Source organism: Oryza brachyantha, chromosome 5, assembly GCF_000231095.2.
Source record: "Oryza brachyantha chromosome 5, ObraRS2, whole genome shotgun sequence".
In the NCBI taxonomy this organism is placed as follows: domain Eukaryota; kingdom Viridiplantae; phylum Streptophyta; class Magnoliopsida; order Poales; family Poaceae; genus Oryza; species Oryza brachyantha.
Window position 1 is genome coordinate 18,465,290 of NC_023167.2, and position 15,244 is coordinate 18,480,533.

Genomic DNA, 15,244 nt, shown 5'->3' on the forward strand with positions numbered 1-15,244 from the left:
AAAGCCTAATCCCCAAACTGAAGAGCCCTAAGACAAACCATCAAATATTCAATCAAATTAGACTCGACTCTTATCGATTTGGTAAATAGTTCATCCAGTTATAACACCTCAGCACTGGTTCAACTAGAAAAGAAAGTGTATGCGACCTTCAGATCTTCGTTCGCAGCAGTTGACGCAAAAGCTGTGGGTCTAAACTCTAAACTTGGTACAGTTTTCGCTGTACATCGGAACTTCATGCTCAAACCTTACATTTATTTTCCCGACTTCCCCTATACTTGTTCAGTTTCCACTGTACATCACAACTGAGATGGAACATCTATACTGACTAAAATACATACACAAATAATAACACAGCTTAAACGAGGTGACAATAAAGGGAACGAAAGAATGGTGTAACAAAAATTGAACCGGACATATGTAAATGGAACGAAAGAATGAGCTGTGACAAAAATTAAACACGATATATGAACTTGGTCGTAATACAAAAGGTACAGCAGCCTGGTGCCTTCTAGATCCTCAAGCACAAGGAACAAAAGCACAAACCAAATGATAACTCACAGCTGCGTTGATCTATGAATGGCCTAGAACGGGGTAAAATCAGCTATATATGCCCCCAAGATAGGGGGAGAATCACCAACAGGGAGTAAAGGAGAAACATGGGTATCATAAGTAGGTGATCAGGGCTATTTGGACCATGCAACTGCATCAATTTCCGCTTGGGCACTCCGATATAGTTCCAGCCTCTTTGCAAGGTTAGTCCTGCGTTCCATGACTGCCGGGTCTTCATCAAGAAGCTTAGAAAGTTGCTTAATCTGCAGAAAGGTAACAGCACTATTAGTTATGAGAATTTCATTAGGCCAAATGGCCTTCCATCAAACGAAATCTAAAATCTGCTCAAGTAAACCTATCTGTCATGTAAACCTGTCAAAAGTATTTTACTAGACTTCCAAGACCCAAAAACCTATCATGTGATCTAAGAATGAAGAATCTCACCTCTCTTGCTCCCAATTCAGTAAAGAAGTGATCGAGCAGTGAGCGTTTTGCCTCCCGGACTTGACAGTAGACGATAGATTTTGGGATGGAGTTCCTCAAGGTTGAACATACCATATTAACATATGCCAGAACAGTTGTTCCTGTTGAATGTGATGTGCAGAGAGGTTCAGCAGCAAGTAACAGTAAAATAATTTAAAAGCAGCTATACAAAGACCTGTTAGATGCTTATACACCACATTAAACAAAACTAGTGTGCAATATTGCAGAAGGCTGCAACGATATGATAGAACGACTTCTTATTTCAAAAAATGGTCATTGTTGCAAAGCAGTAATAGCAAAGTACATTGAATAAATACAAGGCATGGTTGATAACTTACCAATTCGTCTAAGATAAGAATCATTGTATCTATCAAAAATAGAGTGGCTTGGATTTCCACCCTTCTCAACATCCTGAGGAAGTTTTCTGAAGAAATCTACAGTTAAGTAGCTGCATTCCATATCAACTAGCTTTAACGTGTTTTTCTTGCTTTCATCCCTCATTCTGTCCAATGACTCAAAAGCCGCATTGCCTACTTCCACGCGAAGAGTGGGGAATTGCTTCAACTCCTGCAGATATGTAGATCACATTTTTTTTTAAGATGCTTGCACAGTTATACTAGTATATGACAATTTTACAAGCATGCACATAATTATCATACTGCTCTCTTTTTTTAAGTCGCTTCCATTTATCTATTGTTCATTGTTTCCTACTAAAAGTTCTGTAAAATTTTTCATTTAACAACAAAAGGCTAAATTTTCATAAATATGATTGAATAATGTGCTCCCACATTAACCCATAGTACAATCAGTTCATACGTCATGTACAATATGCACATATTCCACACTAAAAGTTCTGTAAAATTAGACATATTTGTAACAATACAAACACTTACATGTGTTTCATTGATAGCCTTGTGCACTAATTCCTTGAGTATCGCATGGACCTGTCAGTACAGCAAACATATAATTAGTGTAGACGTTGCAGTGCACATTTTTCGACAATATATGGCATGTGAAGTTAGAAATCCTCAGGCTATTTTGTTAGAGGAAAAAATAGATTGAATTAAGAGATAGCATACCGCATCCACAGCTGCCTCAGCAGGACCTCTGATACTAACAAGACAAGACTCTATGAGGCGTCGATATCCTTGCTCTGGAGCTATTAAATGGGGCTGGTATCCATCAGCCTCGGTTATGAGCTTTCTCACATTTTCCATTGCCAGTTGTTTATCAAACTGCAAACGTTTGATAGCTACAGGAAATTGATTGTCGAAGACATGGTAAATTTTCTCACCACCAGGACGCCTGGACATCAGAATTTTTGTTGGTAAGCAAGAGAAAGGCTAACATTCAATTTACAAAAGAATGAGCAGATAAAGGGAGGATAGTGTGAATAACATATATCTATCTGCAAGTTAAAACTGTGTTAAATTACAAATATTAGTAGCAAGAAAACATGCCAGCTTTAATAGCAAGAACTTTTTTAAAGGTTCTCATGTAATCATCTCTTAAGTTTTAGGGTTAAAACGGTTCCTATCTCTTGAAAGAAAGCAGCCAGAGATACTACATACATCTAAGCCCAAGTAAGCTTATTCCATGCCATATTATATTCAAAAGAAACATAAATTTCTCGTTTAAAAAATACAAGATAATTTAACAGGTTACTTTGCCAAGGGCCTAAAAAGGCTAAAACAGCCCACGCGCATACAGATCAAAGAAGATAAAACATTGTCACTTGTAATTCAGGAAGGCACGCCACATAGCTACCATAACTTCTAAGATAGCAATTAGCAACAGAAACATAAATTTTGATACATACACTCCATCCAGATGTTCTTTATAGATACCATCAAACATGCGGCATATTTCCATGATCGTGTACAGTTTTCCCTGCATGACCAAAATGTCCATGAGCACGGTGATCAAGAACATTCACAAAAATGAGATTCACATTGAGCTAATCAGAAAATGAACACCGCGCAGCATCAAAGCAGGATTTCAAAACTCCAGTCTTACACCAGCATCTGTAGCAATGGGCTTCCCAAGTCGATTAAGTTCTGTCTCCAGCTCAGCGATTGTCTTTGTTATAAGAGATTGGAGCCCTGGGATTCTTGATTTAATAACAGACTCCAAATGCTGAAATACACGGAAAAGGTTGAGTCAAGGAATCAAGGAAATTTACAGGTATTCTATACTAGAAAATGGAAGGCGTACCTTCGAGAGCATCTTTGCTAGATGTTCTGATCCCATCCTATGGGAAAGGTGTTTGTATTCTGGCGTAGTTGAAAAATACTCACGCTCTCTGCGCCTGGCAGCAATCATGTCCACATTCTTGTTGATATCCTGCTGGGATCGATTGACGACACCAACCCATGGTTGTTGAAGCCGATAAGACCTTCCTTCCAATATCTGCATAATTGAATTAGGTAAGAAAAAATAGTTCAAAAAATTAACCTACAATCCACATTAGCTAAAATTTTATCTGCCAACATATATAACCCAAGAAGATTGAAAGTATGGGAATTAAAAGGTCCCAAAAGCCAAAGGATCAATAATTCATGTTGACAAACTATTTGTTAGTTAGCTACCTCATTTGACATCTCGGCGGACAAAATGTCTTAATCATATACTAGTTTTTAGCAAATGAATTTTAGCTGGGACAGAACTCACATCAACAGCATCGGTACCCTTGTCCATTAGATCGATTTTTGTAAGCACACCAAAGGTCCTTTCACCTGAACAATAATAGTATAATTACAAGTAGACAAGACAAAGCTCCATGGTATATGAAAAACACACGATTACTATGTTGGCCTTCCTTCTCATGTAAGCAGTTATACAGGATCAGATAAAAATGTTCACAGAAATAAAGAATATTTCTGCATAATATGGTTACATTCAAAAAAAAATGAACAAGGTCAAAGTAAATGACAATCAGATAATAGGTATAGCAAACTAACTAAAACTAACAATATTACTCCCTCTATTTCAAAATACCGGGCATATTTTGTTTCTTTAGGACAAATGTTCGACCAAAGATTACTTTATTATGATATAATTTTTATGACACAATTGATATTATTGGATTAGTATTCATAACTACTTTCTTATGATTATACTTTTGTGTCACATAAGTGATGTGTTAATAGAGTAATCTTTGGTCAAACCCTTGTCCTAAGGAAACAAAAACGCCCTATATTTTGAAATAGAAGAAGTACAGAACTTCTTAACATATATTGAAAGCAGAGCACATGGAATAATAAGCATTTGGCACATTCATACCTATGAAAACAGTACACACAATTAACCAATATAATCTTTATCCAATTGGCTACAATAAAGGCATACCTTTGGGATCAACTTCCCGTGAAATCTTGATTGCATCAGAAGTTGCAAGATCCTGATTGGCTGGAGAAACAGCCAGAATGATACAATTGGGCTGAAATAAACCAAAAAGAATTGATATATTTTTAAGTTCTGCAAATTTACAGGCATGATGCATAACAAGATAATCATAGCTCAAAAATTACAAACATGATGCATGATAAGAAAAACGTGTCAAAAAATATGCATTGAATATTGTATATATGTGAACAATGATATGGTGCCAATTTAAAGCAAGCATAGTCAGCAATGACAGGGATGAATAGTGTTCAACATACAAGCAGATTACAGGGGGAAATACCTTTTCAATGAATGACCGAACCATGTTTTCAATGTCCTGAACAATACTGTCAGGTTGACCCTCTGTCAAGCATAAAGCCAGTAGCAAATTAGGAAAAAGGTCTCTTAAAAAAAGAACAGAAATAAAATAGCTCATGACTGATAATGGATAATACAAACCAACAGCAACTTTAGTAAGCCCAGGAAGATCGATAAGAGTCAGGTTCACAACTGCAAAAGAGCGAATATTAGACGCTAAACAAAAAATAGATAATAGAATTATATAAATCAGATAAATCATGCACACATAGAGTGAGAGATAAATAAGGCATGGTCGTCTTATCAATTACAGAGATCTTACTAGGCAACTGACAAAGGTAAAACGCTTAATTTCAGCATATACATCCCAGCAAACAATAATTGAAGGGAAACAAGATAACTGTGGTAAAGCAATATAGACCAACATTCTATATTATTGTTATCTTACCATATGGAGAATATATGCTCAAATGAATAGGGACAGATGATATTTGCTTTGAACGACCAGTTTCTCTGTCAGTTTCATCAGCTATCTCCTTCCTTACAAGGGCTGCAAGAATACAACTATCGTCATGAAACATGCATCATTTGGATAAAACTTGTAACAAGCTCAAAACCAATTTAGCACTTGAAAGACCGTTGCATCAACAACTGCCAGAGTAAGCTTATGGTTAAGGAAAGTTAAAAAAACTGCATGTCAACAACAGCTTGAATATTTGTGGAATCTCACAGAATGTTTCAGTGAACCTCAGAAACATAACGTGCATGTTTGACTATCATCAAAATTAGGCAGACTAGTTTGATTTCGATGTAAGATCTCCATATTCATGCAATTACTACAGAATCATATGATTGAAAATGAGGGAAAAGGCCAGATGGAGTACCGAAATCAGTGAATCTCTTCCTGGGAAGGTGCATGAACTCTGCATATTCTCTGTCTCCATCAATCCTATGAAGCTGCAGCACCAAGGGACGACGGGTGACAATGCCTGCAGGATACCATCAAATCCAAATCAGATAAAACAGGAGCAACAGCACTGAATTATATACAGGCTCTTGCTATTGGAACCACCATACCTGAGCCTCTTGGTAGGAAATCCTTCCCAACAACGCTCTCCAACACCGAGGATTTACCCGAACTCTATCAAACGTATCAGGAAAGTTCAAACGTCAAATTACACAAATACACCCATTCTGCACAGAAGTAAGCTTAGACCATTTCGTAACAACGCAACTGCACATAGAATTCCATCGAACTGGATAGCTTCGTTAGTTGATCCCAACTAGCTAAAAATTAACAGATTACGTTCACGCGTCCAAAAATAGGCTCCAGGGAGCACAGCAATCGCAGATCCAAGCACAGCTAAACCGCATCAACTACCAAACCGATCAGTTCTACCAGCAACTCACGAGATCCAGGCCTCACAGCTGGGGCACCAGGGCCAGATCCAATCGAGAAAAACCGGGCAAAAAAAAAAAACGGGCGAGGAAACTAGGGGCACCTGGCCTCCGACGACGGCGATGGCCGGCAGCGAGTCCCAAAGGGTGGGGAGCGCGCTCTCCTCGCCGTGGTCGCCGAGGGCGGTGCAGGCCCGCTGCAGCTTGTTGACGAGCGAGATCAGGTTCTCCATGGCCGCTGCGGCGCCGCCGCCGGTTCAGCGAGATCTGGCCCGGATCGCGCGCGCGCGCGGGGGCGGTCGGTGGAGAGGGGCGAGATCGAGGGGGGAGATGGGGGTGGAGGTGGCGGTGGCGATGCCGAGTGCCGAGCCGCGTCTAGGGCGCCGGTCCGGGGCTCGAGCTAGCTGCTGCGCGGCCCCGAATGGTGGTGCGCCGCGACGGTTTGGCGGATGGATGGGTGGGTGTGCGCCGAGTTGATTTGGACTTCGGAAACAGGCTTCTTCGTGGGGAAGAAACGAGTCTGTTCGAGCGCGTGGAGGATGAGAGGGCAGTTGCGTAATTTCGAATGTCATTTTTGTACCAGTCTTACCGCCTGGCTGAATTGAATAATGTTCTCAATAAAGTTTTAAATTTATCTCGCTTTAATTTATAAATATGACATCCGAGACAATTAGTTTTTGGCAAAACTTATTGAAATTTTCATTAGATTTTTGCCTAGTTGTGATAATCGACGAGGTCGCTAGAGCGATAGAGGGAGTGATTGTTTGGGTGTTTTATGAAAAAAAATAAAAAGGAATATTTGTAAACGAAAAATAATTTGTGAATAAAATTTTACATATGTATTCTTAGCAATCTAAGAGCCAAGGTTGAAAAATAAACTTCGGTGAAAAAACTCCAAAATCAACTCTAGATTTAAAGTTAAAATTTTAAATTTTAGCTTATAAGCATAATCAAAAGACGGGGATGGTTGTATTCTGTCTGCAAATGATTTTCAAAACCTTGGCATGAATAATACAGTCTCCAAAGGCAGCTTTCGAAGTTGACTATGTCACCATGGCTAATCATCGCACGTAAAACGAAGAAAGCCATTAACACATGATTAATTGAGTATTAACTTTTGTAAACTTGAAAAATAGATTAATCTGATTTTTTAAACAACTTTGATACAAAACTTTTTTTAAAAAAATACAACGTTTCACAGCTTGTGAAGCGTGCGCGCGGAAAAAGAGAAAAAAGTGTCGCTCGTTGGTCGGTTTCGAACTAGGCCAAAGCTTCCCATGTGCTCAGTTTGAGAGTTTCTGGTAATCACCGTTTATCTATTTTAACCTCGTGCTTTAAAATATCTAGATTTTTAATACCTTTGTTTGAAAATATAAACATTTATATGCTAGTACTTTAATGGTTATCTAAAAATCTTAATTGATTAGATTGGTAGATTGGCTCTGTAATTATTGTACTGATTAAAATCGCTAAAAAGTTACTAATATTGTGGTACAAAACTTAAGTCACAGAAAATATTTATATTTTAAAACTGAGTGAGTATGTACACTTTTTAAAAAGAAGGTAATGGTGGTGGCAACGAATCTACCACCTCACCACCTACATTTTCTTATTTTGTTTACCAATTACTCTATGTCATTTAGTATTATAAAATAGTGTTTCTACATGTTATTAATATATTATTTTATCTATAGAATATAAGTTTATCCATCTCAAAGAATTTATGAAACATCTAGTGTAAGTTGCAAGCATGGATACTTTGCAGTTTAGATTGAAATTAGTAGCTACAAAAATTATAAAATAAACAAGAAGGCATAAGTTGAGAAAACCGGAGGGGTTAAGTGCGTAATGGCCAGGTTTCACTTCGGGTTCGATTTCGATTTCGAATTCGGAGCTGGAGTGCTGGACAGGATGGCAATGTCGAGAGCTAACGGACGGGGTCCAGACTCCAGACCATCCGGCGAACGACGAGCGAGCTACCGGAGTTGGTGGGCTCTCACGGCGGTGGCAAACTGGCAATGGCAACTCGGTGGCATACTGGCGTGTTTCCCTCGAGTTTTTTTTTCCAGCGAACGACGTGGTGAGTGGTGACTAGTGGCTGGCCGGGGACCCACCGGCCGATCTGGACCGCCGGTGGGGGTGGGCAGTCACCTCACTGTCGTCCGCTCTGTGGGGCCCACGCACCTCGCGTTTGAATTTGCAACCCGGCCTAGCTCATTCTAGCCGTTTGATGCAGCCAACTAGCCATAGATGGTTAATGGTTAGTGTAGTACTACCGTCACGTGCCAAGTGAGGTGCACGGTGCAAACGGTGAGATTTGGGCAGCATTTACGCACCTTGGAGCGGGACTGCACGTTGCCACGCGCACCTGCCAGTAGCTCTACGTCTCGTGTGTTACTGTAGCGTGCTGTACAGGTGGATGAGGATTTGAGGAGTTTTTTATTTTTAAAATATTTTTAATAAATAATTTTAATAGTAAATCTTTTGGTGGCATGAACAAAACGAAATATTTTTTTCGATGTTTAGTAGTTAAATTATTTAGTAACATTAAAATGTTTAAAAATAAAAAATCTACTAGTATTTGAGAAAGAGGCAACCTCGGCCTGGTTGGATCATTTCGGCCCATAAAACCTGGCCCTGCTGCCTCGGGCCAATTCAGGGACAGGCCGTCTTTAGTTCTACTAGGCCCAATGTACAGACTAGGTCTGGACTAAGGGCGAAAAGTCTAATTCGCGATCGGTCGCGAACTCCGTCCTCGCGCGAACACGTTTCCCTCCAGTCACAGATAGGCAGGTCCGTGACGTCCGTCCTCACACGAACATGTTTCGCTCTACAGCCACAGATAGTCAGGTACATCACACTTGTATAAATTTTACATACATAAATTTACATGTATAAAAATTTATATATATTAAGTTTATTTCTGTATTTTTTATTATATAATATATATTTTTATATAGAGAATTTATATATATATATATATATATATATATATATGTGTGTGTGTGTGTATGCACATCTGTATGTAAGTATGTATGTATAAAGTTTATGTGTATAAAGTTTATATACGTAAAGTTTGTGTATAAAGTTTATGTGTATAAAGTTTATATGCATAAAGTTTATGTGTATAAAGTCCTAAAGTTTTTATATATACCTACGTATATGTATACATGTACGTCTAAACTCTAAACCGATCGCGTGACTCAATTCTTATTTGGGCCCAACTAGCTGGGCTAGCGGACCTTGGCAAACCAAAAAGGGGAAAAAATTAAATGGGAAAAAAAGATGCGCGGGCTGGTTTCACGTGGGCTGGCTACGTGGGCTGGTCTTCACGTGGGCTACATGGGCTGATCTTCACGTGGGCTGCGCAAAAAGCGTTCGCGCGCGGAGCGCCGCCGCACGCGGTCGCGTATTAGCCCCGAACTATTAGGCCCATGGTTCGCAAGCCCATTTGCTCAGCACGAGTGTACACGAGTCGGCTCGACCGCTTGATCCCTCCCTGTCGAAGAAAAAATTGAGTCGCCCCTCGACCGACTGGGCAGAGAGGAAAAGAAAAGAACATATCCGTGTCCAATCAAATCAGATCCAAACCTTCTTTTTTATATAAAGATCAGATCTGTTTTCTTTATTCCAGGTCAAATGATGCCGTGTTTAACAAATGATCACACTACTGCTGTTCTAATAGTCCATTTGTTCAAAATATAAGGAGTACACACAATATATAGTTTAAATTTTATCATTCTGCAAGTATTTTTAAGCTAATTTCCATAATTTCGAATGTTTGAACAGGGGACCTGTCAATTGAAAATTCGAAAGTTAATCATTAAGATAAAACGGAATTTAGTTTTCACAACATTTATGTTTTCTAAATAACTTAAAATGACTTAAGAGCATATGGGCATGTATTGTCTATAATATTCCATCTACTCTACTGTTCACTACTCTCTGTCTTCCCATAATATAAGACATACATAATTTTTCTCTATCTCATAATTAAGACGCACATATAAATATGCATTAACTAATACATATCATTTCTCTAAATTTATTTTAAATTCTTTACCATTAAAAAGTCAAATCATATTATATGCAAACATATAAGTACATAGATAATCGAAAAGAGAAGAAAGTTACATCTTATATTATAGAATAGATGAAGTATCATATAACCTCTACGGCTCTACGTGCTTCTAAGTGCATATGTCACGGACCAGACGCTCGGTTCAACATGATCCAGTTCAGAGGATGTATGTGTATATCTAATTATTAAGATTATCCTTAAAGTTAAACTTTGTTTTTTGAACTGTGAGAGTAGCGTGGAGTAGCACTGTAAGCGTAGTAACTCCTCCGGTATCCGTCACCAATCAGGTCGTCGGCGCCCCGAAACGCCGAAGCCCAACCAACCAACCCCGAAGGCGCGGGCGGGCGGTCGGGTCGTGCCAAGTCGCGTCGCCTATATAGAATCGCAAAGCGACGACGCAGCAAATCGCGCGCCCGCACGCAACCCGTCCCGCGGTCCTCCCCTCCCGGACGTACGCCGGCCGGAGTCCGCAAGCTCCCAAACGCCGTCGGTCGCTGTCCCCACCGTCAAGCCCCCGGACCGCGTCCACACATGCCGCCGCCCGTACACGCGCCGATGGATCATCTCTCGACGGCCCATCCAGCCAGTTCGAGCGCTTCCAGTTCCACCCACTCCACCACCACCCCCTCCTCGCTGCGGAAGCGGGTGCTCTCGATAGACACGTCGCCGCGTGGCGCGCCCAGAGGCAGCAGAGAGAGGGAGAGCAAGGCGCAGCAGGAGAGCGCGATGGCGGAAGCCGACCAGGCGGCGGCGGCGGCGGCGGAGACGGAGTGGGAGAGGGACGTGGAGGCGGCGGTGCCGATGAGCCCCGCGGGGCGGCTGTTCCGGGAGACGCACTTCAACTGCTACATCGTGGCGGTGATCGGGCTCGGCTCCAGCGTGGACGTCGCGGCGGCGCGCGCCGGGCTGGAAGCCACGCTCGTCCGCCACCCCCGCTTCTGCAGCGTCCAGGTACCCGCCTTGGCCATACCCACCCTACCTCCATGCCTCCACCCATCAACTCCAATCGCGCAACTTGCACCCAAAAAATGCGCTCGTTTGGTGGCAAAATTAACTTTGGCGCGGAAGCGTCCGGCATCTTGGGCCGAGAGAGAGGGAAAGCACATGGTGTTGACCGCCGGTGCCGCCGACGACGACGCTGACACGCGGGGCAGGGCGCACGTTCCGGCAGGTGCAAAAAATTTCTGGGGTCGCCGGCAACATTGATTTCTGCTTCCTTTTTTACTGGTGGATGCGACGACGCGCCTGGCACCTCGTCGGCTCAATCGCCGTCGCCTCTGCCGAGTTCTTGCGGTTGTCTGGTCTAGAATGGCTGCCTCCGAGGATACGCACGGTGGGCAGTGACTCCGGCAAAAACAGAAGTCCAGCAGGAGCCGGCTGTGCTTTGCACGGTGCTCCACTGCTCCTGCTTCCCTTCCATCTAGAAAAGTTCGCTTGATTTCTCGATTGCTACCAAGCATCTGGTGCTTTTAGCCGATCCATTGGTTCACCTAGCTTTCATTCCGGCGAGAGATGCCCGCGAATCGGTGAATCACCGTCACCTTTAGCCCCGTCAATTTTGCTTTAACCATATTTTATGACCTGATTTTATGGCTGGATCGCGAAGTCGCTGGTTCAGCAATCGTAGCGTTATTGCGGGCCTTGTGGCCATGCCCGCGTATTAATGCGCTCGCAGAGGCAGAGCTGGCGTTTTAGACCATCCTGCTCAGCTATCCGTTTGACATGAAAATTGTCACGAGGGAATCATGCGAGAAGCTGGGCGTTCGTCCCGGTGGATCCTCCACGCTTTCCGGGCGAAGCAGATGCCGGACATGTGGAACTGTGGATGATGACTCCATGATTTTTGTGAGGGCGAAGGCATATCAACGTCAGAATTAAGTATCGTCACCGTACGCACGGGAGACTCGCTTTCTTGCTTAATGCTTAACCCTGTGTCTGGATTGCGATCGAGCCAGGTGTAACAAGCCTTTGTAGTGTGTTAAAACAAAACCTTCAGATTCTTTTCTGAGATTAAACTAAGCATGCTATTCTCAATTGAACGAAAGTCAAACTTTATAGTGTTTATAAATTACTCAACCATCCCATAATATAAGGGACTGTGCTTTTAAAAAAAACAAAGAAATATCAATAGAACAAGTTAGTGATGTCACAAAAGATGTTAGGCATGAAATAAAATAATATAAAAGTTAATGATGTGAGATAAAATGGTATAATAGTTGGTACTGATGTGTAAAGAATAAATTAGCACAAAAGTTGATTGATGGGAATAAATTATTGTTTGGGAATAATAAAATCTCTTACAACATGTGACAAATTTAACCGACAAAATACCTTGTACTGTGATACGAAGGAGTATCATATTATGAGTTTATCTTATTCGTGCAAAGAAGATTAAATGAAAAATCTTTACCGTTCAGTCCATTATAATATCATAAAGTGTAAATAGCGGATCTTTTTATAGGTTATAGAAATGCTTTGTCAGTTCATTTTCATTCTATTTGGACCCCTGGCAATGTTTGGACGCCTCCGGATCAATTGCAGATTGTCATGTGATCAGTTGCTTTCGAATAAATCCTTTAGAACAGCGTTGCTCTGCTAGTTGCATACGTCTTCATACAGACATCGCTAATGCTTGATCCACTGTAACACTATTTGCTAATTGCTGATCCATTATATTCGTCGTCTTTTTCTGAACCTGTCGCGTTCAGCAACCGGTGAAAAAAATTGTAAAAGTGCATTGCTGCAGGTGTCGAACGAGGCGAGCAAGCGCGCGAAACCAAAGTGGGTCCGGACGACGGTTAACCTGGACAACCACCTCATCTTCCCAGAGCTGGACCCCACCGCCACGTCGGCCAACCCTGACCAGGTCGTCGAGGACTACATGTCCACGCTGTCCACACAGCCGATGGACCACTCCCGCCCGCTCTGGGAGTTCCACGTCCTCGACTTCCCGACCGCCGAGGCGGCCGCCACCGTCGCCGTCCGGATGCACCACTCCCTCGGCGACGGCGTCTCGCTGCTATCCCTCCTCATCGCGTGCACCCGCAGCGCCGCCGACCCGGCGAGGCTCCCCGCGCTGCCGCCTGCGCCGCCGCGCCACGACGGTCCCGCGGCCTACGCCCGCCGGCGGCCGCCGCTCTCGGCGGGGCTCCTGGCACTCGCCGCGTGGGCCTGGTCCTGCCTCGTGCTCGCCTGGCACACGGTCGTCGACGTCGTGTGCTTCGTCGCGACGTCGCTGTTCCTCCGCGACGCGCGCACGCCGCTCATGGGGGCGGAGGGCGTCGAGTTCCGCCGCAAGCGCTTCGTCAACTGCACGCTCAGCCTCGACGACGTCAAGCACGTCAAGAATGCCATGAAGTGTGTAAGAGCATCTTCTCCTCGTTCTCGCTGAACTACATACAACTCTCTGTCAGCTTAACTCCTCTGAAACATCAAACGAAACGCAATCTCCCGGTGGTGTTTTTTCAGACTGTGAACGATGTGTTAGTTGGAGTAACTTCTGCAGCATTGTCGCGCTATTACTTCCGCAAGACCAGTGAGTATTTTTCTGCACATTTATCGTGTATGTTGTTCTATGTACTCTGCTTCTAGCTGCATCTTGTCGTCGTTTTTTCTGAACTTCTTCAGGTGATAACAGCAGGGAGAAGCGTACGCGACGAAAGAATATCCGTATGCGGTCCGCTCTTCTTGTTAACATCAGAAAAACACCTGGCTTACATGTAAGGAAAGGCTGTGACTATGATCAGTCCACTCGTGTATACAGGCCGGTACTGAACTTTTTGATTATATTTGGTTCTGCTTTGCGCAGGCATTGGCAGAAATGATGAATTCCAGCAAGAACAATGCTGCGAGATGGGGAAATCTAATTGGCTACATCGTACTTCCTTTTCGTATAGCCATGTACGATGATCCTCTTGAGTACATTCGTCAGGGAAAAAGAACAGTTGACAGGAAGAAGAACTCGCTAGAAGCAATCTTCACATACTGGAGCGGAAATCTAATAGTCAAACTTTTTGGCATTAAGGTATTGATCTCTCTATAAATAACGATTTGCTAGTAATTAGCAATGAAGTTTTATTCACTGCATTTTGTGGGCCATTGTTTTGTAAAATGTTCTGTAACTGGAGATGCTAACTAGGTGTAATAATGTGAATGGCAACTTTTGCAGACTGCAGCTGCTCTCTGCTATGGCATGATTGCTAATACCACTCTGTCATTCTCGAGCATGGTCGGTCCTGCAGAGAAGGTCGAGTTCTATGGGCATCCTATAGAGTATATTGCCCCAAGTGTATATGGGCATCCACATGTAAGTGCTCGTTTGATTCCTTTTTTTAAGGTTCATTTGAGAAGTTGCCCATTAGCTTCATTGATATATTGTCACTAGCTTTGCTTGAATCACAGATAATTGTTCAAAAGTCACCATTTTAAATTAAATATAGTGCTGACATGTAGGCATAACTAAAGTGAGGCATAACTAAAGTGAGACTTTCCCAGATGATAATTTTCCATGTTGTGAACTTGTGATTGGAAAGCCTTTTTTGTCAAAGCGACATGACTCATGAATGCTTCGACTTTTAACGGTAGCCACACCTGAAAGCAACCAATCATTTCATTTGATTATGTGCAGGCACTGACAATACACTACCAGAGCTACATGAACATTATCAAGCTTGTCCTGGCGGTGGATGATGCACAGTTCCCAGACGCTCACCAACTACTGAATGATTTCGCCGAGTCCCTCAAGCTCATCCGTCAGGCAGCTTCGACAAAATCATAGTTTCTCTTTTTTTTTCCCCTCACATTGAGACCGATGATAAGCACAAAATCGCAAAGTGCACCTTCCAATCAGTAAACTTGATAGATGTACTAGTACTACCACATTTTTTTGCAATCAATGTTGTTATAAAGTGCTTATTCGAGTTCATCAAAAAATTAGAGGAGTTGAATGTTTCCTATAAAAACTACGTAAAACTCATGTGTTCCGAATGAGTTATAACCATTAAATCGGCACTATATGGATTGCCAATTTTT

The 15,244-nt window shown here is 42.4% G+C and overlaps 2 protein-coding genes across 3 annotated transcripts; one reads left to right on the plus strand and one right to left on the minus strand.

Moving 5' to 3' along the window:
- Positions 1 to 393: 393 nt before the first annotated feature.
- On the minus strand, positions 394 to 6,613 carry LOC102714186 (dynamin-related protein 5A). The gene is made up of 16 exons (XM_006654698.3): positions 6,237 to 6,613; positions 5,812 to 5,875; positions 5,619 to 5,723; positions 5,183 to 5,284; positions 4,876 to 4,926; positions 4,718 to 4,779; positions 4,381 to 4,471; positions 3,703 to 3,767; positions 3,247 to 3,441; positions 3,049 to 3,168; positions 2,852 to 2,922; positions 2,112 to 2,337; positions 1,926 to 1,976; positions 1,371 to 1,599; positions 994 to 1,133; positions 394 to 812 (listed from the first exon to the last, which is right to left on the minus strand). The coding sequence occupies exons 1-16, from the start codon at positions 6,363 to 6,365 to the stop codon at positions 684 to 686; spliced, it is 1,830 nt and encodes a 609-aa protein (XP_006654761.1). The 5' UTR covers positions 6,366 to 6,613; the 3' UTR covers positions 394 to 683.
- A 4,053-nt stretch (positions 6,614 to 10,666) lies between these two features.
- On the plus strand, positions 10,667 to 15,239 carry LOC102702663 (O-acyltransferase WSD1-like). 2 transcript variants are annotated; one of them, XM_040524212.1, is made up of 7 exons: positions 10,667 to 11,164; positions 12,960 to 13,572; positions 13,682 to 13,748; positions 13,851 to 13,932; positions 14,022 to 14,237; positions 14,382 to 14,519; positions 14,841 to 15,239. In XM_040524212.1, the coding sequence occupies exons 1-7, from the start codon at positions 10,745 to 10,747 to the stop codon at positions 14,988 to 14,990; spliced, it is 1,686 nt and encodes a 561-aa protein (XP_040380146.1). In that variant the 5' UTR covers positions 10,667 to 10,744; the 3' UTR covers positions 14,991 to 15,239. The 2 variants fall into 2 exon arrangements, with proteins under 2 accessions (XP_040380146.1, XP_040380145.1); XM_040524211.1 differs by having other exon boundaries at positions 10,668 to 11,164; positions 12,960 to 13,574; positions 13,841 to 13,932.
- Positions 15,240 to 15,244: the final 5 nt, after the last annotated feature.